This window comes from Nothobranchius furzeri, chromosome 7 (assembly GCF_043380555.1).
Source record: "Nothobranchius furzeri strain GRZ-AD chromosome 7, NfurGRZ-RIMD1, whole genome shotgun sequence".
Classification (NCBI taxonomy): domain Eukaryota; kingdom Metazoa; phylum Chordata; class Actinopteri; order Cyprinodontiformes; family Nothobranchiidae; genus Nothobranchius; species Nothobranchius furzeri.
In genome coordinates, this window is record NC_091747.1 from 48,155,977 (window position 1) to 48,181,573 (window position 25,597).

Below are 25,597 nucleotides of genomic sequence, written 5' to 3' on the forward strand. Positions count from 1 at the left end.
GTGCAGCAGCCACAGAGTCAAACTGACCTTGCTAAACTGGAGTTAAATCATCTCGGTCAGGAAGTTGGTCGGTGTGCTTTCTATGTCAGCAGCAAACAGATTACTGAGCTGTTAAAATCCATTTCTGGACTTCAAAGTCAGCTAATTGCTTAGTAAACTCGGCACTGAGCAGGATAAGTGTTTTTAGTTTATCCGAGACAGAGGAGGTAACGCTGCAGATGCTGATGCTAGTAGCATGGACGCTAAAGACTGTAAAGACATACCGTTTTTCTCCTTCAATTCAAGTTTATTTATATTGCGCCAAATCACGACAAGAGTCGTCTCAAGGCACTTCACATAATAAACTTTCCAATCCAGGTCAATTCATTAAGCCAATCAGAAAAAAGTTTCCTGTATAAGGAACCCAGCAAATTGCATCAAGTCACTGACTAGTGTCAGTGACTTTACAACAGTCCTCATACTAAGCAAGCATGCAGCGACAGTGGAGAGGAAAACTCCCTTTTAACAGGAAGAAACCTCCAGAGAATTCTGGCTCAGTATAAGCAGCCATCCTCCACGACTCACTGGGGATCGAGAAGACAGAACACACACACACACACACACCAATGTTTCTATGGTTACATTGTGATTTCTTAGTAAATATTCTATTTGGTGAGAGATAAACTTTATTGTATTTATCCTAGTGAATCTATAATTAAACAGGTAAACTAGCAGTAGCACATTCAATGTCAAGGAAAGTAAAGTGTTATCATCAGGAGAGGGAGAATGATTAAATGGTTAGCAACAGTGTTCAAGACGATGCCCCCTCCATGAGGCTACCACAGCTCAGCAGAACATCACTGTAGCTTCTTCTGTGGAGAAAAACACTTAGAGAAAAAATAAGCATCAACATGTTCCATCTGTTGAAACACCCTTCCTTCTGCATCAAACTTTCTCTACCTGGACATTTTAGGATAATGTGTGGACAGTTATTTTCACTTATTGCATTAATTAAACACGACCTAGAGGCGAGTCACTGCACTGGGAGCGCAATCGCCATGCATAATGTAGTTTCTAGCCAATGTGCGCTTTGAAGCGGCATCCTTATTTTAAGACACTTGAATCTCTCGCGTCTCGCGCCTTGTATCTGACACATGTGGATTAAGGTGTTAAAGAGATGAGCGCACAGCGAGGAGTTAAGCCTGAGTCATGCTTCTCCGTCAGCTCCAAAAGGAAGAGACACGCACGCACAGACGGAGACATTTTGCCCTCATACTTAGTCTCCTGGGAAGTGTTGCAAAGCAATTCCCCGCCAAGACAACAGAGGGCGTAGTGTTGTTCTGTGGTATCCTGTCATGTATCCGGTCCAAGATAGTGTGTTTATATTGCGGGTTTTTTTGTATATAAGAGACTTTTTAACTGACACATTTGTCTCTCATTCTCCTCCACCTCTTCATGCGCTCGCCACCTCTGAACCCACGTTTCCTGTGATTTCCGTCCACAAATGAAACACTTGCTGCGCATCTTTTTACTCCTCCAGTCACGGGGGAATTACGTTTTTTCGCGAGGTATTCTTCAAGCTTCTCCGTGTCTGCCTCTAGTTATCCTCGGCTCTCTTTATGTTTTTGAGGGCGCAATGGTGGCGGTGTATACGGCAGTGGTGCCCTGACCAATCACACGCTTGTGTTCTCCGTCTTGACGGACGGATGTCTAGAAAAGAGAGCTCGACTCCGTCCATCCTTGCGGGGCTCTCCAGCAGGCCCGCAAGGACAGATAATGGCGTTGCGTGTCTCCGCACTGACGCAGAAGCATGACTCAGGCTTTAGTTTCACTTTTGCTTTGGTTACAGACATTTAACGGACACTAGGGGTTGCAAAAAGCTAGCTAAATCTGCCTAGCTCCCCTTTAAAAATCACTGAAGTTTCCGCATCCATTCAAAAAATTCACAAGTAAAAATATGAAACGAATATCTGATAATAGTGTCAGTTCCAGAGCAAGTTATCAAATCATGCAAATAATATGGTTTAATTCAAATCCGTTCCTAAAATTCAACGCATGAGGTGGACTTGTTTTGTTACATGATACTTGTTTGGATGGGTGCATGATCCTGTTAATTCACTGACCAGAATAGTATTTCCATAAAAAGATTTTATTATTTATAAGGAGAGATCAACTGATTTGGGTTTATTCTATTGCTTATACCAATGCTAATTTTTTTGACTGATATTGACATTTTATGCTTTATTTGCACGCTTTAATGTCACTGATAACAACAGGAGGCACACAACATTTATTGACCTGAATCAGTTGTTGAACTTTGAGTTCAAAAACCTCTTAAATGTTAATTTTCTGCTCTGCTCAGTATTAAAATCAAACATTTAAATAGTTTTTTAAATCAATGAACTAACAAAACAGGTAAATAAAAAGAAATATCAAATGACAATAATGTTTTACAGCATATTTGCTAAGCAACTATTTTTCATGAATTTAAATTTACATTTAAGTAAAATTCTGCAGCAGCACTGGGCTGCATTTGTGCCTGACTTTAAATGAACTGTACTAAAGAGGCATACCTGTGATGCCGATATATAAAAAATGATAAATATTGCCTGATATATAGACATTTGCATGTTTCAGGAGTTACTTATTTGTTTTCAGAGAACTTTCAATCAATTACACTCTATAACTTGAATGAGTCATATGTAAAAACATATATTTTATAACTGTAATTGATCAAATTACCGCATTTTATCTTCTCAAGATCAAGAAACTGATATTTTGTGAGGAAAAGCTGTTCTCTGGAATTTTTATCTGTCGTTCATTTTTAATGTCTGAATATATAGAACATAAGTTTTCATAAAAACTGGATATCTGAAAGTTATTATTATTATTATTATTATAATTATTATTATTATTATTATTGTGAACGTGTTTTTTACACCTTCATTTAAGATAATTTGTTTTCTTTGAGTTGAAGGGAAAATCTTGTATTATAAGGAATTTTTTGCGAATGCCCCACCCTGGAGGAGGTGGGGGTCTAGCGCGTGCCACATCCTGACACAAGCTCGTGAACGTGAATCGAGAGGAGTCGTTCTTTGAGCTCAGAACGGAAGTGGAAGTTTCACCGGTTTCATGTCGTTACTTCAGCGTTTTTACAGCGCGCTGGTCAACATGTATGACTACTGGATCTGTCTGCGTGAGTAAAAGCTGCTGTTTTAATCTGTTTGTAAGTGAAGCGCGAGAAATTTCGAGCTGCGCCATGGGGGGGCACAGGCCGGATGTTTGGGTATCCCCCCTTTCAAAATAAAGGCGCATTTTACTTAAAATGTTAAACAACTTCAGTAAAAGCAAAAACTTTGCAGAATTTTAAAGTTTTATATTTTATTCGTGATAGTATTATTAAAGGCTCGTTTTGGTGTTGGAAATTGAAGAAAAGCCGCGTTTCTACTAAAGACACGGCTTTAACAAGTTGTTTAGTTGCATTTTGAAAGGATGAAGCGGAAGTTGTCATTAAGTTTGATCATCTTGATCCCATGTCTTTTTCTTATTCGTGCTTTAAAATACTAAAATTATGTTTTAAAACCAAATTAATATTAATAAAAATCAATAACAGGAAATCATCAGAATTAATAAAATACAATTTATAGATTATGTAGAGTTCAGTATTAATGTTTGGATTTTAACTATTCACAAATTCATGCTTAAAGCTTTTGGTTTGGCAGCAAACGTGTTGACCTAAGTGGAATATATTTTTATTTTACTTTTTGTAATAAGCCTTTTAAATTAAGAGCTTTCTATCTGGTTTATGCTATAAGTTTCTGACTGGATTAGCTTCATGATTTCTGCTCCCTCTCCTGGTTGTCAGGAATTGTTGATCACCTTCCAGCTCCAGGTTTATTTTGGAACATTTCTGTTGGGGGGGTGACAGAAGTGCACCCATAAGCCTTGGCATCTTCTAGATATTTAGGATACACCAAATGTCCCTCTGGAATGTGGCTTCAGGGGTTCATCTCACACTTTTGTGCCTTTTAGAGAAAATGCACAATGTAAAAGCTCCAAGGAAAAGATAAGTGGTGCCACTTACCAGTCCAAGACTTGAGAGGGTCAACGCAGAGATGCTTTAACCCTGCAGCCTGACAGATGAGCAGTCCTAGTTTCCATTCAACCATCTGCCTTTGACTGAGTCATGATGAGTAAGCTTGCCAGCGATGGCGTTTGCTCGCTCAACTATCATCTCTGCCCTCTATTTTAAGAAGAGGCTCAGGAACCATAGCTGAGCACAGCATGCCATGGACTGTCTTGCAGGCGCGCGCGCACACACACACACACACACACACACACACACACACACACACACACACACACACAGCCCTTATGATCCAACTAGGCCACAGCCATGTGGTATTATTTTTCTGCCATGTGAAAGACTGAGCATCCTGAAAATGAATGGAAATTCAGTGCCTCACATGTTGGAATTATAATGGTGAAACTTAATCAGCTCATAGATAAAAACAGAAAAGGTTTATCAGGGAGTTTGACGGCCTTTTATAAAAATAATAATAATCTGCAGATTTAGCTGTCAAAATTAAACTCAAAGTGTTTAAAATGTAGTCAAACTTAAAAAAAATTTAAGCTTTGTGCATTTACACTTTTATTTATTCACCTAAAGGATCATTAGTTTGACTTAATTCAGCTCGTATTTGGTCTTAAATTTGTTTTCTGGGTGGAAAAATTTAGACTTATGAATTTCAGAATTTCAAGATAAGGTTTACTGGATTCAGAAGAGTTTATATACCAAAAGACAAAAAAAAAATGCTGGATAATTACTGTCAGAGTAGCATAAATGAGATCATTTTCTTCTTACTATTCCATCAAGTTTAGTTTTAACTATTTAGTAATAAATCTCTCATAAAATTTGTGAAAATAATTCCAGAAAGCCGCTTTATACTGTTTATTTTTAAAGCAACTTTGTCACCAATAAATAAATTAATCTAACGACAGAGAGCTAGCTTGACAAGAATAAACACAAAAATAAACCCTCCAAATGCAAAAAAATATGCGTTGTAAAATGTTTTAGAGCAGAGAAAGGGAAAATATCTATTTTCTAAAAAAACTTAAATGATCTTAGCTGAAACGCTGTGATGCAGACAATCTTGGTGGGCTCAGTTGTATGTTTATTTGCGAGATTTCAAATTATTCTTTGGAATTTATTTTTAGATGTTTAGAGAATTTAACTTCATATTTTAACAAGACTAACAAAAGTCCTCTTTTATTAGCGCTCACTCAAACTATTTTTTTCTTCCAAATTTAGTTTATTCATAGACGATATATCGGCCGATATTTATCCTCGGTAATGCGATTTAAAGTCGGGCACATCCTCAGGCAGCCCGATGTTGTTGCAGAATTTAATTTAAATGCATTTTTACGTTCACTAATAACATCAGAATAATAAATACTCTAAATAAACTTTATTTATATTTAACACTGAGCAGTGCACAAAGTAAAGATTTAACAGTTACTTAAATTCAGAGTTTAAAAACTGATTCAGCTTCAGAAATTTTGTGCATCAACTGATGTTATTAGTAATGTCTTACCATGAAAATAAGGTGAAAAATGTCACGATCAGCCATGAAAAACAGCTTATAAAAATCGGCATTACTTATATCGGCCATCAACACACCACGTCTCCTACGTATCGGTATCAGCAACAGAAAAATCTCTATCGGTCAACCTCTATTCATAAACACTGTAGTATTAAATGTATATTTTATGAAATAATTAAACATTATTTTTTTATTATTAATTGATATAATTAAGAATATTAAATGTTGCCAATATCAAACTTAATTTTCACAATGAAGCAGATCTTGTGTTGCAGTTCTCGGTCGTTACCACTAGAGGGAGCTACGTTTGTACTAATCCGTGGATCCCTGAAAATAAAGCAACTCACAACTTTAATCTCTGACAGATATTATTACCGTTTATCAGCTGCATCCGTGTGTGCAACAGATAAAGATGGAGGGGGAGATTGTTAGATATTAAAGCCATGAGTCAGGACTGACAGCCGTGCTTTATCTGATGTGAGTTTGCCTCGGAGACCTGAAGATTGAGCAGCATTCAGTCGGTGAGGATGTTGCAGAGGAATCCATCGATCCCTCCTGCCGCGTCTGCTCCATGGTTACACTCAGACACACCTAAAGCACTCTCCTTCCTGCTGCAGTGTTAATTACAGGGGCAGCTAAAGCTCGGTGTTAGCTGCATCTGCCTCTGCATGTGAACTACACCTGTGTGTCAGTGGATCAAAGCTGCCATCATCTAAGGGATATAAATTAAACACCGCTCTCGTGTCATCTGCTTCTGGGATTCTCTTTCACACACACACCTGTGTAATGCTGTCATTCCTGGTGCTTTGAAGGTGCAAGCAGAGGTGCGTTTGACAGGAAACAAGGGGTCGGGTCATGGCATGTGGTGACACATCGGCTGCATGCTCACATGTGGAATAAAATAAACGAAGACGGCAGTCTCAGTTGTGGTTTGCTTCTGTTCTTGCTTCTTTTTTTAGGGTGTGTGAATGCTCATGGGATGGTGTCAAAGCGTTTGTGTGTGGCGTCTCCATTTGCAGCTGCGGGATCAAGCCCGAACTGGGAGTTCGATGTGGGTAAACTGTGATTTGGCTATCTCTCTTCCTGCAGGAGATAAATCCTCGCCATGCTGGTGTGTCAGTAATTACTCCGTCCTGTCACGACTGTCTGAGAATGTGAGCCAGTGGGAACTTGCACTGTCGCTCTCTCATTGACACAAGAGAGAGAAGGGGGGGGAAAACACTCGGCATCTCTTCTGATGCTGCTCAGCGTAGGATGTTCGTCACCAGATAAGTAGAACCAGGACAAAGCCCATCTCCTGCTCATATCTGCTGAAACATTTTTGAAGCACATTTGTCGTTTGCTGACTTGCAGTATGACTCGTTTCACTAGATGTCACCAGAACCACACCTCCATCAAAACCCTACAAAGGTCGACTTTTACATGCAGGCACTTGCTTCATGCTTCTGCAGAGAGCACGCCATCAGTCATGTGTAAATATTTTATTTTTCCATGACTTGGAGTAACGTCCTGCCTGTGCACGCTCACAAACAGAAACAAAGTAAAGAACCCCCCCGTTTTCCCCTTCGTCTTTTAGTGGCTGCTGGGTGTTTGTTTGCTTACGACTTAATTGGCCCCTGCTTGTTAGGGCCTGGAATGCTTTGATTATGGCCATTCAGGGAGGAAGAGCGGCGTTTGGATATCTTTTGACACAGGAAGTGCAATGAAGAGCGTCATTAATTCATCTCGTCCTGCTCTCTGTTTCTGAAGGAAAAGTTAGGAGAGAGAGATAGAGAAGGGGGGCACAGGGAGGAGCTGGATCCTGCAAGTACAAAAACACACTGCAGCTTCCTGTTAAAATATGGAGGTTGGTGGTTTACTTTCAGAGTGGTGAGCAGGCCGACTGGTGCATCAGGTAGGGGCTCCCCCTCTCCTCCCGTTCCTGTGCTTCCTCGCTTCCTGCCGGTGTTTTGGCATCAGAGAGAGCAAAGGAAAAGCAAAGCCCTGAAAGGATTTCCTCGGTGTCGACTGTGGATGATCCTCGTGGCTCCTGCATGCTAAAGCCGGGCAGGGCAGGGCCTGCAAACTCAAAAGCCCCGGGGAATGAAAAACATAAAGAGAGGGAATATAAAGTTAAACCTCCTAAAGGAGGAAGAAAGGAGAGAAAACGTGTTTCTATTCCACGCTACCCTGTTTTCCCCCTCTCTCTCTTTACACATATTGAATGTTGACAGTTAAAATGGTGTGGTTGGGAGCTGACGTTGCTTTCGCTGATCTTGAGGGGAGAGATTATGTTGGAGGAGCTGGGAGGAATGGTGGGCGGCTGTAAGTGGGTGGTTTGGGCCGTGCGGTGTGGGAGGCCAGGCCCCGGCGCAAATTAAAGACTTCTCTGTGAAAGTCCCAGACTCAGCTACAGTAAATGTGTGTGACTGGAGCAAAGTCTGTGTAGCGAGCGGCTGGCGGGGAAGAGACCCGGTCCTCCCCGTTCCCTTTTTTCATTTTTTTCATAAACCAGTCATTAAAAATAAGCCGCAAACTCGCCCCGTGATACGCTCTGAGATAGAAAACAAGCAAAAGAATGCATCTGCTCTTTCTCCTCCCCTTCTTAACGCTTTGCTGCTTCACTAACCAAGTAAAACCGAGAGGATGGAAGGGCAAAGAGGGTGAGGGGGGTGAGGTTTGGTTCAAGAGGACTAGGGTTTTTTTTTAAGTCACCCCTCCCCCGTGTAAAGAGTTGCTCAGGAGTGCGGAGACAGAAAGAAATGAATGGGGAAAGGAATGCAGGAGACAAACGAGGGCTCTCGGCAGGAGAGTGGGAATATCGGATGGAGCCATTGTCCCTCCCCCCCTCCCCCTGCACGGTTCTGCAGGGATGTAAACACACAGGGAGACCGAGGGGGGAGAGAAGGGTAAGAAAAGTCACACCTGAGAGACGGTTTGAGCTTGACCATCTTAACACAAATCCATATTTCTCCCAGTTTGAGTTTTCCTCGCTGCACATTCCTTCGCACATGCACACAGTCCGAGCCTATAGCTGCCGTCTGATCTCCCCCCCCCCCCCCCTCCTTTAACAGGATGTGTAAGGTCAGAGGGTCAGGACTGGAAACCACGAAAAACTACGTGCACCACCATTGCCTGGTTCTGTTTCAAATCTGCCTCCAAGCTTCTCCTTCTCCCCCTCACTTTACTTCCATTTTCCTCCTCCCCTCTTTTTCCGTACTTTCCATCTCCTCCCCCGTCTGCTTCTTATCCCTCCTCTCTCGGGTTGGGGTATATATGTCGATGGGTTAGACGCGGAAGGCCTGACGTTTGGTTTTGGGCCCAGATGGCTTAAGTGTGCCTCTGGCAGCGGATTAGGCAGCCAGTGTCTCCTTTCCCCCTCCGTGTGCGAGCGGTCAGGACAAAGAACGTCAAACGGGGGAAAGCAGGAAGGAATGTGAGAGGGGGGAATGAAAGAAAACTCAGGACTGTGAAACAACACCCGGCACTGATGTTTCACTGCATTCCTCCAAGAGTAAACTCACACGCTTGTAAAAACTTCCAGCCAGCTTTCCGACTGGGTTTTAGTGCCTGTTCGTTTTTTTTAATCAAACTATTACTTTTTCTCTCTTTTCCTGGAGAGATGGCTGCATGCAAACGTTTTTCTCTCCTTTTCTGCAAGCAGATAAAAGAAGTGAACTTTTGACCACATTTATATGTAAATAGCAGCTGCAGCAGGCAGTGATCTTTCATGTAATGACATGACATCGGAGTTGTGTTTCAGCCCTCCAGGCTCAGTTTATATGTGTGGACTCTTGTCTTTTTTTCTTCTTCTATTTTTACCCCTGTTCCTGAGGTTTGTGGTAATGTTTTTCTGAACTTAGCTGCAACAGGCTACAGATCTGGTCGTGTTTTAGCCACACAGCTGTGCCTGGTACTCTCTGAAACCCCTAATCTCAGCATCAAAGTCCCGCCCCTTTTTTCAAAATTGAACAAGTTACATATTCAGAAACTGAAGCCGGCCCAGAAACAGTCCTCTAACAAATAAAGTTTCTTTTAATGACTTACTGGTCTCACCCAGCTTCATGACTCTGTCCTGAGCTATGCTGGACCTGCTGCAGCTGCCTTCAGCGTCACTGCCGACACATCTGATGTGTCACTCCGCGCCGTGAGCCAGTCTGCTCTTACGGTATCAAGTCGGTCTGTGAGCAACGCTCTGTTAAATGAGTGCAGTGAAAGCATGCGTGAGATGTGTGGGTGTGTTAGCTTTAGCGTTTTTGGCTAATCCTCAAGTTTGCGCCCCACAAGGCAGCTGGAATGTACAGGAAGTGAAGGAAACGGCGTGGCAAACTAACTCCTCTGTCCTATCCCCTTTTCGTCTCTACTTTGAGTGACTTGGCTCTCCCCGAGTCCCCTGCAGGCAGGTCTTTTGGCAGAAACAGAAAACTTAATGTGTCTCTTTGAAATTCAGGGATTGTTGGGGTAAAGCTGTTACTAGGGAGAAAGTGGAGACGGCCTTGACAGACGTGCAAGGAAAGCCTTCGAGTGAAGCTATGCAGCAAGCAGCAAATGGAAACAAGTTCACAGAAACACTCAAATGAAATCATTTTCAGTGAACATTAAATACTTATCTGCATAGTAGATTTTTAGCTTTTTTTTTTTTCAAAAATCCCTTGATGTTTTGTTTTCGCCCACATCCCAGTTTGAAATTTGTCTCCTATCTGTTGCTGTTTCCTGACCGACTGACAGGGTGTGCACAACATCAAGCAATAACAGAAGAATGCAGGTAATCAGTCCTCCGGTTTGAACTTGGATCATAAGAAAGTAGGTTAAGTGAAATGACTCGATTGCTTAACCGAAGACAGCTGGCTGCCAGATTTCCCGGCGGCTGACAGTTGTAAACACACTCTTATCTAGCGATTGGGGAGACGCGCGCTTGCTAAAGCAGTTACCTTTTGTTGACACGGATTCCTGCAGCCCCTGAGCACACGGCTTTGTTTGATAGCACCCTCGGTCAGAGGACTCAACCGCTAAGTGCTGATATGCATGTGTGAGTTTATTTTAAAAAGAAAATAGAAGTCAATTAAAATGTAAAAGTTAATGAAGAGTGTTTACCACTCTGCCAGCCCCCTCCCCAACAAGGTCTCACAATGCTAAATACACTCCTTTAAAGGCACTCAGACTGCCACCTTCCTCTTCTGCTCGTGCTTGCACACAGTGAGCTATTGTGTCTGAGATCTCTGGCATCTGGAGAGCAGAAACCCTCTTGGGCGACCTCTGACCTCAGAATGCTGGGAGTTGCAGACTGACATGAAACTCAGAGGGGCTTTTCAGGTGGTGTGGAGGACTTTTAAAGAACTAGAGTAAAAGTTATGGATGGCTTTTTGTTCCTGGAGAATATTAACAGACGTACCATTGCTTCAAGATAAACATTTTTCTGCATATTGCAGCCTTTTTGACTGGAGAAGAACCTGTTTTGTGGTGTTTTGTTAGTGTACACAACAGTAGAGTAATGTCACGCCTTTGAAATTACCTTTTTCCACAGAGCTGGCCTAGCAACACAATAATACCAGAATACTATAGTACTAGCATAAAGCTGGTTGGTAGAGTCAGCTGCACAAAGCCAGAGCTTCAGGGCTCCAAACACGATTAGATATTTATTTTTCAGCTGTTTTCCTCCTGGTGTTTCTGCGAGTCTTCACCCACTCTCCTGCCGGGCATTCCCATTGGCTGGACAAACGTTAGTTTAACTTGTTGGGGTAAACAAACAGCAAATGGAAGCTTTGGAAGAATGCCAGGCCTCTCGATAAAACTTCATGTTGCTCTGTGTCGCCATGGTGACACTATCACAAAGGACTCCAGCTGGCGCTCTCCGTAGGAGCGTGCGTGAGCGTGACAGAAAGAGACACTGATGGACAAATGGACTTATCCCCGTCCCTCCTCCTTTTCTTCTTCAGTCTCGTTCAGCTTTTTCCTCTCTGTTAGCTCCCCCCCCACCACCACCCTTAGAGCGGACCCAAACATGGTGCAGCTGGGCTCAGCTGTCAGCGTTTCATGGATCCCCCCCCTGGCCTTTGTGCCTGTTTGGATGGCAGTGGTTTTGCTCTCGGCCGCCGCACGGGGGAGCTCGCTCCTGTTCGCTCGCCTCTTAAACCGAACCATCTGCTCTTTGAAGTGGCCCATCACAGATCTACAGATTGGAGGCTACAAGGCAGCTGTCTGTTTTCAACCCGTGTCACTGCGACACAAACACGGTGATCAAAATAAAGGAAGCACCGTTTACAGACACACACGTGGAACGCAGTGGTCGGTATTGTCAAAACAAGAGGTGGGCAGCAAGTCTGGTTTTTGTTCTGAGGACTGGAAAAATGAATGGAGGCCGCTTCGTCTCGGGGGAGGGAAGCGGGCTTTCTTTGATGTTATCAAAGCCAGGGGTGGGGAAGAGTGCTCCGCCAAGAAAGAGCTCCTTTTCACACCAACTTGTCGGCATGGGACTCTTGAAGCATTTGTCAAGGAGGGGATTTGGCGGAGGGCCACTAGGATTTTGTCATTCACAAACTCCTCTCCTCTTTGGAATGACAATCCTCACAGCAGGTTGCTCCTACATCCACCGGGGAGACAGATAAAACTCCCCCCAGCCACATTTTCATTAACTTAGGAAGTCATCCATCTTTTTGTGCTGTGTACTAGATGATTCTGCAACACAGGCTACATTAGAGCGTTTTCCCACATTCCCTCTGAAGGGTTTGATGGACTCATGTATCAGATTCCTCCTTCCCTGTGTCCTTGACCGGATGTGTGGGAGTGTAGGGCCGTGCGGCCGTCTTTCATGGCTGCAGGAGGATCAAATCGTTTCCTTATCGTTTGTGTGGAAACTGAACACTTGACCTCTGTCTTATCAGAACCGTTGTTTCCATCTCACTTTAGCCAGGCAGGAACAAATTTGAGGATCTGTTTGTTTTTATCACTGGAAGTGTTTCTCACATAAAACTCCACGGTGTCCCTGGCAAAGGCCGGCTCACTGACAGCAGCTCCTGACAGATGGGGAGCACATCATCGACAGTAAGTCTGTGGTCCTTTTGATGTGGGGAGGTTGAAACATTAAGCTTGGTTTTGTGTGTGTGTGTGTGTGTGTGTGTGTGTGTGTGTGTGTGTGTGTGTGTGTGTGTGTGTGTGTGTGTGTGTGTGTGTGTGTGTGTGTGTGTGTGTGTGTGTGTGTGTGTGTGTGTGTGTGTGTGTGCTTGGGCATGTTCTGACTCTTGGGTGTGTTTACTTAACCTGGCATTTGAAACCCCTGTCATTCTCTAGAGTCTCCGGCTCTCGCTCTGACAGCTAGGTGGGACACTGCGTCGCGTCTCCGGTTTCATATAGTGCTTTATCGAGCGGATGAAAACCCTTTTTAACTCTTCTCTGGGCCTGAGAGGAGCATCAACACACACATGTGGGCATCCGTTGCACACGCACACACACACACACACACACACACACACACACATGCACAGAAATGCTCACGTGACTTTCAGATGACTTCAGGGGATGGATCGTCTGAAAGTGGCTGACATTTCATCCTCCATCGTTAAAAGAGACAGTAGCTCAGCCTTTGTGTGGATGCATGTGTGTTTCTCACCCTTTTCGTTGTTTTTGTACTTTTTGACCTTCGGGATAAGTTCTCTCAATCGTTGCCTGCGAGAAATCGAGGCCCTGGTGCATATTGGCATGCTTAATTGAGTTTCTCTTTTTGGCAGTGTTTCCTGCTCACGTTATGTCTCTAGGTACAACATATGAGATTCATTTTTTAAAGCAAATACAGTAAGCCTTTCTTGTGGCTTGTTGTACCACATGAACAATCTTGTGATCTCATTTCAATGCAGCCACTCTAAATACTTTCCAGCTTGTCAAAACCTGACTGAAGACTTCTCTGGGATCATCCAATCAAGAGCGGAAGTGGGAGGGTGGTTGGATGACAAGTCTGAAGCATGAAGTCAGCCCTCTGTTCACCTCCAGTACCGTTAAGGCCTCTCTGTAGCTGTCAGTGAGGTGGCAACGCCAACGAGTTCCCGCTCTAATAGTTTTAGACTTGGCTCGGGTGCTGGGTGTGGCTGGCAGCAGTTGTCTGCCACGATCTACTGTAGGGTGTTTATCTTTTGTAGGGATTAAAGAGGTTCAGGAAGCTCGCTGTCCTAGTTCTGCTTTAGAGACCGTGACCTAGTTTTGATGACAGCACCAGTCCCGGGAAGGAGATTCCAAGCCATAATGTTGTTAGGAGATGTTTTTTTTGTCTCTCTGAAGACATGCTGTGTTTTTTTTGTCTGTTAGCGTGTTTCTATTGACAGGCTCCTGACTCGGGGTGTGTGAGAGCCTCCATTGTCTGTGCAGGACCTGTGGCTGAAACTTGAGAAGGAGAGAATGCTGACAGAAAGTTTGAGTGTGTTCCTGAGTGCAGCTCTGGTGATATTTGTTTTCAGTGGTTATTTACTCAGAATGTGTTAAGCTCTTCAACTGATTTCCATAGGATCATTTTCCTTCTCTGGTAATTACCCGTGCAAACAAAAGCAAAACTCATAAGCGGGCATGAACATAATCAGGACTATCAAATTGTTTTAGACACCGTGCACGGGGATCTTCTTAACCATGTAGATCAGTATGTAAAGTAGTTAACATCCTAATCCTATTATGCAGCTCTGATTTGGCAAAGTTGGCCCTAATCTACTGTCCATTTGACGCTAACGCCTGGACTTTACATTTCTGGGTGAATACACCCGTCTAATTAGGTGTGTTCTTTTCTTACCCGCATCCGATACGCCAATATAGTCTGATACCAATATAAACCATTATCAAAATATGTGTACCCCCTTCATAAAAAATCCTTTTAGGTAACATGCATCACATATCGCCTATCATGCACCTTTTAACATTATTTGTTTTCTGTACAAAGACGTGACAAGTACTTCAATTTAAGTTAAGCTAGTTGTACCAAACAAACAAAAATAACCTTGGTTCGGTTATATTTTGACATTTTGAGTGAGGGTAGAAGTAACTGAAGAGTTTGATGAACAATATGTGGACGCTATGTAAAATTTGCGTCATTAATAGAGTAAAAATCGATACAGATAATTTCTGATAATCCATTTTGATGCCAGTATCGGTAGATAATACTGGACACTCCCCTCTATAATAAACAATTGCATAAAGTTGAATGCAGTTGACCATTTGGGTAAATACATCAGAAGTGAGTCGAGCCCTCCATATACAGTACATGGTGTAAATCCCTGCTTTAAAGGCGTGCTTGACTGAAAAAAATGTTTATTGTTTTTTCGGTCACTGAGTTTTTCATGCAGACTGAAAATAGTCTCCTACACCTATCTCCTGCATTAGCTGCTGATAGAAAATGGATGGTGAAAATTTCCAATCTTGACTCACGACGGGGAAGACTGTTGTTTTAACGTCCGGGAATCAGCAGAGGAAGTCAGCTAGTTTAAACTAACTGTTAGTAGGGATGGGTACCTTTGACATTTGAATCGATTCTGTACTAATTCCCGGTACCTAGGAATCGATACCGGTACTTAACGGTACCAATTTTCAATACTTTTGAGTGTTTATTATTTTAATTTTCGTTTATAATTAAATATATATTTTTCTCAATATATAACAATATTTGATAAATATCACAATAAATAACATACAACTGTTTGTATTTTAACATCGTCCTTGTAGTTTTATAAGCTGATAATTAAACTGAAGCAAACATCTTTACTGTGAACTAAATTTACTGTGTATCTTCATTCCTTTTGCCGTCCTTTTTCAATTGATTTTTCCTACTGGGAAGTTAGAATTTCCGAGGAGAAAGCAAACGCACCATTAGCTGATAACAATGGTGGCAAGCTAGCATATCAAGCTAGCATTATCTTAAACAGTTTAGCTGCTGGAGCAGATTAAAACGATGATGCCTCACACTTAGATCATTGTCACTGGTTTCATCTTCACCCAATCAGCCGTCGCATTTAGTAAAGTGAAGCCAAACTTTAGAGCGCGTTCATGTTCTTCTAGTCAGAAATTCGGAGTTCCAAGGAGAAAGCTAACGCACCATTAGCGAAACGGAAGCTAACATATCAAGCTAAAGTTATCTTAAACATTTTATTTACCTACCGGAGCAGATTAAGATGAGGATGTCTCACTTAGATCGTTGTCGCTGGTTTCATCATCACCCAGTTACCCATCACATTCAGTGAAGTGGACCCAAGCTTTAGCGTGCGTTCTTTCTACCATGCTGCTCTGTTTACAACACGCTCGCAGCGACTGACGACATAACGCTTTTGCGCATGCGCAGCTGTCTAGGCAAGTTCTCGTTATGAAGGACGGGTACCGAAAAGAGGCACCGTTTCAAATGACGTGAATCGGTGCTCACTCGGTACTGTAGAATTCGGTCAGTACCTTAAAAAGTATCGAATTTGGTACCCATCGCTAACTGTTAGCAATAGCAACACCACCACACAGCAAAAGCTCCTCCATGCTTGTGTTATTTATGAAGATAAAACATCAGCGTTGTAAGTTGGTGGTAGAGTCACATTGCTGTTATCCAGTCTGGGGCAAAATGTCCAACTATCAGGAAACAAGACTCCCTATCTTGCTGTCTGAAGCCCAGTTGTGATGTGGGCAAAATTTAGGTCCCAGAAATGTTGCGTCTGCAGGGTTTCCCCAGCGCTTTATAAGCCTGGCGGCCTGCCAGGCTTTGCTTGCCCACCCGCCAGGCTAAGCTTCATGCCCCGCCCCCCTCCCAGACCCTACCGTGTCCGCTGACACGAACGGCGCAACAAAACTAGAGCCCTCCATCAGCTGATACTGGTGAGAAAAAGCAGCGGAACGTGTGCAAACACCCCACCCCCGCTCTCACAGAGGAGCGCTGCGGGACGGAGTGCATGACCCCCCTCTCCCCGATGGCCTGTGCCTCCAGGCTTAACTCATTTTCTGGGGGAAACCCTGCGTCTGTATATGTTTTCCCCCTAAGAACAACTTTCAAGGCATTCGTTTCTACTAGAGACCACAGCAAATGTATTTATTAAACGAGTAAACCACTCCTTTGACATCCGAAGAGGATAGTCGCCACACCAGATGTTAGAGGAGATAGCAAATTTATAAAAATCTGTGTAAATTAAGCCAAACTTCTGCTTAACTGTGCCCTCTCATTTGAAAATTTGATTTACACACATGCAGCAGTTGTTATTGTCTGGAGAAGTTAGTCATCACGTATGCTGATGATGCTTTGTTGATTGTCATTGATGTTTTTCAGCCTCCTAAAGAAAATATTTTAAAACTTTATGCTTTTTCTGCACAGTGTCCTCATGCATCACCACATACAAAAAGACACCACCCCCAATCCCACCAAGGACCACCCCTTCCAAACCGTTCATATCCATAACGGCCCAAAGTAGTACCGAGTCCGCCCAGGATGCCTACATGGACGGTGGCTCCGGCCAGCGAACAGGCATCAGCTCCCAACCAGGACTATCCAACTCCACAGAAAGCATCGACAGCATGAAGGCTCTGACGGCGGCCATAGAGGCGGCTAACGCTCAGGTGCATGGCCCCGCCAGCCAGCATGTCACCAACAGCACCATCACCTTCACTGCCACCGCCACCACCTCTACCGTCGCACAAGTCACCCCTGAGAGCAAGGCAGAGAGTGAAGTGCTCCGCAAGTGCCTCTCCATCGGGATTCAGGTGTGTGGATAGATCAAAATCCTAAATTAGACTCTGGTTTGAGTTTGACAGTTCCTTTCCTCGGATTAGGTGGACCCAGAGGAAGGAGAGCCAACAGAGGAAGCGTCTAAATTCCAGTCCGTAGGAATTCAGGTGGAAGATGAGAGAAGGTGAGTAGAAACAAAAAGAGAAACTGGATAGGTCTAAAGGGATGGAAGAGTCAGAGAAAGGTTTGTAATGTGCAATAGAAGCTGTTCTCTCCCCTTACCACATTGGGGACTCCTCTAGCAGCTGTCCCCGGATCAAGAAAGGTTGGCGTCTGATTCCCCCTCAACCAGGGGCCCCAAGCGACAGCTGGGCCAGAGGATGTGGTATAGTTAGGAAGGTGGAGAGGGGGCAAGTTGACAGCCATCTGTTGCTCTACGTATTGTGATTCAGACTTTTGAGGCTGTGTTTGTGTATGTTTAGGAGGGAGGAGGGAGACTGAGAAGGAGTGGGTTTTATTGGGCTTGTTTGGCTCAGAGATCTGTCAACTACTTGCTCACAGTTTCGGAAGAAGCAGCCTAGTTTAGACAGCGTTTCATAAAGCAAACCCTCTGATGAGACACAGAGGCGTTTATGACTTCTTTGTCCACTTTTCATTCACTCTTTGAATGCAGCGTCCTTCTGTTCGGTGAGAAAAGCTGACAACTTTAACACCGCAGAACAAGTTTGTTTCTTTTTGTTCTGTAGTCAAGGTGCTGTTTGTTTCTGGAATTCAAAGGAAGATCAGCTTTAATCAAAGGTCACAGGGAGGGCTGAGTCCAGCACTTTAGAACACACACTTGAACAGTGTCCGAGAATGTGAAGGGGATTTCTCAAAGAGGAGGTCTCAACTGATTGACCAAGCTCAGATTTTCATGAGTCGCCAAGCCAAATATTAACTCATCCAGACACCTTCTAGTCTGCTGGGGCTGTGGGTATTAATACAGCACCACAGCCAGTGTGTTTCTTTCTGGTTAATGTTTACAGTAAGCTGGACTGTATTTTTGTTGGTGCGTTCTTGATCGTTTACCTGTTGGCGTGCTTCAGTCATGAATGTGTATTTGTATGCTTCTGGGACTTTTGGATGTGCTGCTCCCTACGTTAGATTTCCAGACTGTGACGATGCCCTCCAGCCTTACTTCCTTCTGTTAATACAGAGCAGCTGCATGACATAATCTCTCCTTGCTATCGGTACCAACAGATGCATTGAAACCAAGACGTTAAGGATATGAACATTCTTTTTTTTTTATTCTCCTCTTTACTTTTTTCTTTTAGACAATGCGTTTATTGTTGAAAAACCTGAAATAATTTTGTAAAACTTATGGCATTAAAACAAGCTCTTAAAAAATGAAATAGTAGGTTTATTTGAACTCATTTTGTCATCCTTTTATCCTTCCCTGTGCACATTTTCTTTCACTTTTTCATGTTGAGTTTTTCCTCGTTTCGGACTTAAACCAACTCCGAAACAGATGCCAGAGAATTGAACTAGATGCCAAAAGTGACAGAATAAGGATGATTTCCTGCTTGGATGAAAGCAGAACATGACTTATTTCTGTTTTTACTTGCCCGTGCATACCGTTCTCATTTTAGTTTCTCCTCTGTCTCAAAAAAGTTATTTTTCTTCTTTAAATGTCGTCTTCCTCGTGTTTTCTGAATCCTGCCTTTTGATATGTCTGCCTGTCTGTCTGGGCTGTGTTTGGCCTTGCCTGCTCACTATTTCTGCAGGAAGTTGTTAGCTGGCTGATAGAAAGCAAGTTGAGGTCATTAGAACTGAACACCTGCTCGCAGGAGTTATTCTTTAACTGCTCTTCACACATACTCTCACACACACACGCACCCACGCACACACACACACACACACGGGGCTGTTGGTATGCACACAATAAACCACACACACATGCCGTTTGATCTATCCAATGCCACTCCCTCGGTGCTGGTCTCTTGTTCACAGCAGAGGAGGGATGAATGGGAGAAAAGAGGAAGTGAAGATGAATGGTTCAGGTGAAGTGTGCGTCCGGAGATGGGCTGAGACGGGCGTGATGGGGGTGTGATCGTTTGAGTGTGTCACGCTGCAGTCAGGTCAAGCTGGCTGTTTTCATGTGGAAAGTTGTGTTTGGGTCAGAGTGCATCCAGCGTGCTGGTATTCAGTTTTTAACTGCAGAGAAAGGCAGGTTTTTGATGCCTAATTGGTTGAGACTCACATTTATTTGCTCTTTAATCTGTTGATTAATGTGTGTAACTACCTAATGAAGAGCTGCGTACTTATGTGCAAAATCTTTGCAATTTAAAGAGCAAGTTAATTGAAAAAATGTTTTTTAACTTATTATTTTTTTAATTGATCTGTCACTCTGAGTTTAACGTGCTGACTGAACGTGAAAATAGTCTTCTTCACCTATGTCCTGCATTAGCTTCTGATAGAAAATAGCCGGAAAAATGCTTGCTTCAGAAAAGCCTGGCAGATCTACGTCTAGGCTGTTGTTGATTTAGCAGATGTAGCGTTATGGATTTATGCTCTTTTATTAAAGAGAAACCATGCTACGTATTAATTCGGAATATTAATTTTAATAAATCAATAACCAAATTTTATATTGTTCAGAAGACTCAAAGGTTGTTTTCATCCATAAACTGCAGATAATATCTGAGTGTCTGTGTTTCAGTTCAATGAGGAAACCAGTTTGACGTTTAAAAGTTTTAATTCTTCAAATTAAACTAATGATTTCGAAATTGACAAACAGGAAATGCAATCAACATTGGTAACTTTGTGGGACAATCTCTTTAACAGTTGATATGCTGTTCTGGCTCAAATAGACCTTCTGATGAATTTATGAAGATTGGGAATGTTGTGATGGTGAGAGTGATATGAGATGGGATGGATGCGTGCATCTGATTTTGCTTCAGGAAGAAACAGGTGTCTGAGTGAAAAGTGATGGTTTGAATAAACTTAGGCTTTTAGTTGGAAAAGATGCATCAAAACGCTAAACACCGTGTTCTGTCTCACCGAATTCTTGTGGACCCTCTTTCGGATCCGGGCCGTGGAGGATGTTGTGGTTCATCCGGATGACACCGACGGCTGACAGGAGACGAGGTGTCGAGCGGACCCGGTCCAGAGTTGCCCTCGGTACACGTTGATGGTAAAGCGTTTTGTCGACGCGCTTTCTTAAGTTAATTCACTCAGAAATCAAAAGACTCAGTAATGAGTCTGCGTTAGAAGTTGCGATTCAGCTATTCTGCCTGGCTTGGCAGAAACAGCGTGAAAGGGGGGAAAGAACGAGCCAGCCGGCTCTGCCCCCCCTTTGGTTTTCAGGTCTGTTCTCTCTCGTTGTCCAACACGAACTCAATCAAAAAACTGAAACTTACCAAAAACCTTTCTCTTCTCAAAGCAAACGTGCGTCATCAAATGTGTCTGGAGTTTACTGTGAGCAGGTGTGTGTGGATGTGTGTGAATGTTTGTGCTTGAGTGTGTGTGAAGGTGTGTGTGTGAAGGTCAGTAACAAACATTCTCAACATTACACAGAGAACGTCTCAGCTAGTAGAAGCTAACCATTAGCAACACCACCACACAGCAGAACTCTTCCAGGCTTGTGTTATTGGTGGAGATAAAACATCCACGTTGCAAAACAAACCGAGTCAGTGGTAGAGTCGTGTTGCTGTCACCCAATCGGATATGAAACATCCAATATCAGGAAATAAAACTCAAAATCCTGCCGTCTGCTTCCACTTTCTCTCCTGGCTGACCTTTACGTCCTCAAACAGGTGCACTGGAGCTTTTTCTTTTTCATTCTTTCGTTTCTACTATTCCACTGCAATTATATTAAACATATAAAGTTGCAAATCAAGCTCCTCCAATCACCTTTCACCTTTCAAACCAATAACTTTATCCCTCTAGCGTCCCGTTTACCACTCTGGTGAGAGGCATGGAGCACAGCTGACTGTGTGTTTATTTAATCTTTGCACATGCGTTTGCTGTTGCGCAAAGTGTGGAGGACTCAATAATGCCTGGCAGGCAATGGCACAGCAACCCAGAGCCAAATACTATGTGGCAGCATCCCAGGTGTGTGAAGGTGTGTGTGCTTTATGCCTGTACTGTGTGATTGTGTACATCAGGCCCACAGCAGGCTTTGTGGTGAGACAGATGTTTGCACACTCTGTTGCCTCTGAATGAGACAGGTGACAAAACACCCACCCACAGAAAAGACCTTCCACTCTACAAAGCCATTCATCACTATCAGCGAAGAGATCGCTGTGATCACGATTTCTATTTTTCCCTCCAGGGAGCACCTTCAGGAATCCTGTGTTCATGTTGTGTTTTCTACCGACTGAAGGGAAGGATTGATACTCAGCTTTGCTCTTTTCATCCTCCTCTAGTTACCGCAGGATGACCCGGTCCAATAGTGTCACCACAGCTGTACAGGCAGACCTGGACGACCCCGCGAACATCCCGGAGCTGCCGCCGCGCCAATATGCCACCATGCCACGCCAGCACTCCCGCGACGCCGCCACCTCCACGGTCAGCATCCAGGGATCAGGGAACCACTACCACGCCTGTGCTGGAGACGAATTCGGAGAGGTGGGCTTTGACCCGTCCATCCTACCACCTCCGGACCCATGGATGGACAGCGCACCTGAGCCAGAGTTGGACGCTCTGGAAGCCGTCAGCCGATCCGTGTGCCCTCGTGACGGACGCTGGTTCCTCAAGCTGCTGCAAGCTGAAACTGAACGCATGGACGGCTGGTGCAGACAGATGGAGCAGGATGAGATGGAGAATGAGCTGCCTGATGAGAGTAAGTTACAGTTGCACAACATTATTAGATAACTTTTATCCTCCGTCCATCCTCTCCTAATTTAGAGAGCACTGGTATTTATGGTATTGGACCACAATAGCTGCTTGTTCCTGTCTCAGGCCCTCTGGCCTCCACAGACATACCGTGCATACTTATCAATAGGCCACTGCTGGCTGCAGCCGCACAAGTGTCTCCTAGTGTCTGTAATGATCTCTCACAGAAACGAGCGTCTCTCCGGGCTTCTTCAAAGCATCTATTGACCCTTTGCACCGACGTCACCTAATCACGCGGGTCCACCATGGTGGACGGCAAAAGCATGTAAACAGTGAGCGACACGAGTTCTAAACAAAGGGAAAAGTAGAGCTCGAAATTGTTTTTGCGATCAAAACAAAAACAAACAACTCCAGCATTCCTTCAGCTAGTTCATGCCCAGTTCAGTTATCAGAAGAAGTAGCGCATCTAGCGGGGGCTCATAGACAGCGGTATGTTAACTAGCTTACCAACGTTAGCTTACATTCTCTCTGCAGCTGTTCACCGATGTAAACATGTTGCTGGCTTTGCCTGAATTCACCCCTCTGGATTTATAACTTTATGTTGTAAACAGCGTTTCACTTTACACCAAAGCTGATTGTTAAAAAGTCCGGATCCCTACCAGCTTCTGTTGCTGGTGGTGTTACCGGGTTCAGCTGCTGCTCTCACACCGGAATTAGAAGATCTCTGAACGCCGACGCTCATATAAATAAATAACGTAATTTTAACACACGTAATCATACATCAGAGCTTTAATATTGTTAATAATTATCTCGCTTTACAGTACAGTGGACGGAGCGCAGCCTCCGTGGTGAAATACCCATCCATCAGGATTATCAATAACTAGTATAAACACATCACATTTATCCCTGTCCCTGTCTTCCTCGTGAAATAAATGAACGTTAATCTTACCCGGTTAAACATGTTCGCTGCAAATCTGAGGGCTGATAGTCCGCTTGATTGATTGATTGATCGCTGCAGTTCATCTTCGTCCTCAGTCTCCATCAAAGTTATTAAAAAGAAAAAACGAGTTGAGTTTACGTCCTCGTCTCTTAGTGCAGCCGACCACGCAGCAAGCTAAAACCATTTTACTGTCAAATCAACTAAATAAAAGCGATAAAAGGCTACGAACTGGCTTGTTTTGACTACCTTCACTGGAGTTTCTACGGATGTAAACAGTCTTTTTGCCGTCCATCATGGCGAAGGGGGCGGTCACATGAGTGGCGTGGCGTCACGTACAAAGGGTCAATATGATCTTGAAACAAGCGTTTTTCATCTGCCACACGTTAAGCAAGCCCCCAGCAGTCCTTTCTGATTAATGTCTTTCTACCTGTCCTCAACTGTGCAGCTGATTGCATGCTTGTGCAGTTAGTGTTTTGGTTCCAGGCAAAAGATTATCACACAAAACACAGAGAAGGAAGGAGAGTGTCTCAAGGTTATGTTTTCTCAGATCCCATGCCACCAGCCGCAGACACATACACACACGCACACACATCCTGAGGGGGCTGAAGACTTGCTGCAGATTCATGACTCCCCCTCGCAGTTTCTGATTCCACAGGCTTCACATGGTGTGTTGCACATGTCTGCAGTTGTTTTCCGTAGGGATACACAAATCAGTCATTCCTACCAGTAGAATCAGGTAACACCCTCCGTCATCCCCTGTCTAAAACGTCAGCCCATAGAAGTAATTATGCAACATTCTCACAAAAGCCACACATAAACAAATGCTGTAAATCTGGCGTTTTATTTTGCATGATCAATAATTTCCTGTTTTGAAGAGAAAGAATAAAAATTCAGTGAATATTCTTCTTCCTTGAGTGATTTCTGTTGCTTAAAAACAAACTGAAATGCCTCCCCTTTTTTTTGCTACATCGCTAATGCACCTCCCTCTGGCGCAGCAAGGCTGCATTATGCAGCTCTGTGAGTAATTGCATTGTTGAACTTGCGCGTGTGTGTGTATGTGTGTGTGCACACGCATGTGCGTCTGTGTCTTTCTGCAGTCCTGGGGAAGATCCGCAGTGCAGTGGGGAGCGCCCAGCTGCTGATGTCCCAGAAGTTCCAGCAGTTCCGAGAGCTGTGTGAGGAGAATCTGGTATGTGTCACCTCATCCTCTGCATGCGCCCCCCCAACCCTCCCCTCCCCCCTTCGTAACGCTGACATCATCCTGCACAAATCATGCTGACAGGCCAGGCTCGCAGTCATCTACTGTGCATCTAGTGTAGACATCATATTTTTTGCCATCTTTCAAAAATAATCACATTGAGTGAAAGCAGGTGGTCTACAGACCTTGAAATTCAGATACTAATATAAATAAATGTAAATACAACATTCTAGTCATGTTCCATAACAATAAAGGCTTTCTGAGACATTTATTGGAAAATGGACCATATAGTAAGCTAAAGCCATTATCTCACTGGGCTGCAACTGTTGGCAACAAAATGTGATCAGCCTCCATCAGGGTTCTCGCTTTTCTCTTGTGTCACTAGGATTGTGAACATGTTTGAAAACAACAGATCGTCTCGTAAATAGCAGAGTGTTTGTGCACTTCTGGAATCCTTTGCATATTAGTGTCTTCTTTGGAAAGAAGCGTTAAATGCTAAACATGAGCCATACGATCTGGCCATAGACGAAACCTTTCGTAGAAGTGTTGTACTGATCCTGACTGAATGTTTGCATATTTTCTCCTAGTTTTGTTTAACTTACAGCCCGTTTCCACTATCGGCTGTTCCAGTCGTTTTACCGGAACTTAGAGGTAAGCGAATGTCTCTATTTCACTGGGGCGGGCCTGAAAGGACCTTTTTTTAAGCCACTTCAGGAACCAAAGGAGTACCTAAACTCGGGTATTCACTCGGCAATGACCCGGTAGATTTGCTGAGCCAGACTTGTGGATTAACCTATTCTGATTGGTTGTAACTCAGTAGGAAATGACATCAGCAAACAACCTGTGTTTGTAAAATTGGAAGAGTTGCTGGTAAACTAGAATGGAAGGGAAAGAAAATAAGCAGTATTGACACTGCTTTAAACTCTCAACACCAAACAAATATGACAGAAATCCCTCCACGACGCCACTTTCTGTTCTCACACACCATGGCGCTTCTTTTGAGAATCAAACACTGCGTTTTACGTCAAACAGCTGCTCTTACCAGCCCCATTACGGCATACTTTGAAAGAATAAAACTGGTAATGTTATTAAAGTTGTTACAACGAATCTGCCAACAAGCTAGGGTTTGAATGCAAACATGGTCACAGAACACTCACTCCTCCCCTGGGATATCTTACCTGAGAAGCTTCTACCAGAACCGGAAACCTACGATGTTGGAGTAAACAAGATAGTGCTAATCCCCAATCGCCATTTTCTAGGTCCAAACATCTTTTGTTGTCCATGACTTCAAATGCTGTTTTTCATCTGGGACTCTGGTAGTTTGTCCTAACATTGGTGGCAGCCGGCTGTTTGTCCTTCTGTGGTATTATTCAGTGGAGAACCTCTCACACCAGTGGTGTTTGGTTGCTAAATATGTGAGTGTG

The 25,597-nt window shown here is 43.6% G+C and overlaps 1 protein-coding gene across 6 annotated transcripts in view; it reads left to right on the forward strand.

Annotated features, from left to right (window-relative positions):
• The window catches only part of dlgap1b (discs, large (Drosophila) homolog-associated protein 1b), a 171,905-nt gene that overhangs the window by 142,868 nt on the left and 3,440 nt on the right, over positions 1–25,597 (forward strand). For all 6 annotated transcript variants that reach the window (XM_070553153.1, XM_070553151.1, XM_070553155.1 and 3 more), the window contains 4 exons: positions 16,873–17,258; positions 17,328–17,407; positions 21,627–22,042; positions 24,073–24,164. In XM_070553153.1, the coding sequence (XP_070409254.1) occupies positions 16,873–17,258; positions 17,328–17,407; positions 21,627–22,042; positions 24,073–24,164 (974 nt within the window). The remainder of the gene's footprint in view (positions 1–16,872; positions 17,259–17,327; positions 17,408–21,626; positions 22,043–24,072; positions 24,165–25,597) is intronic.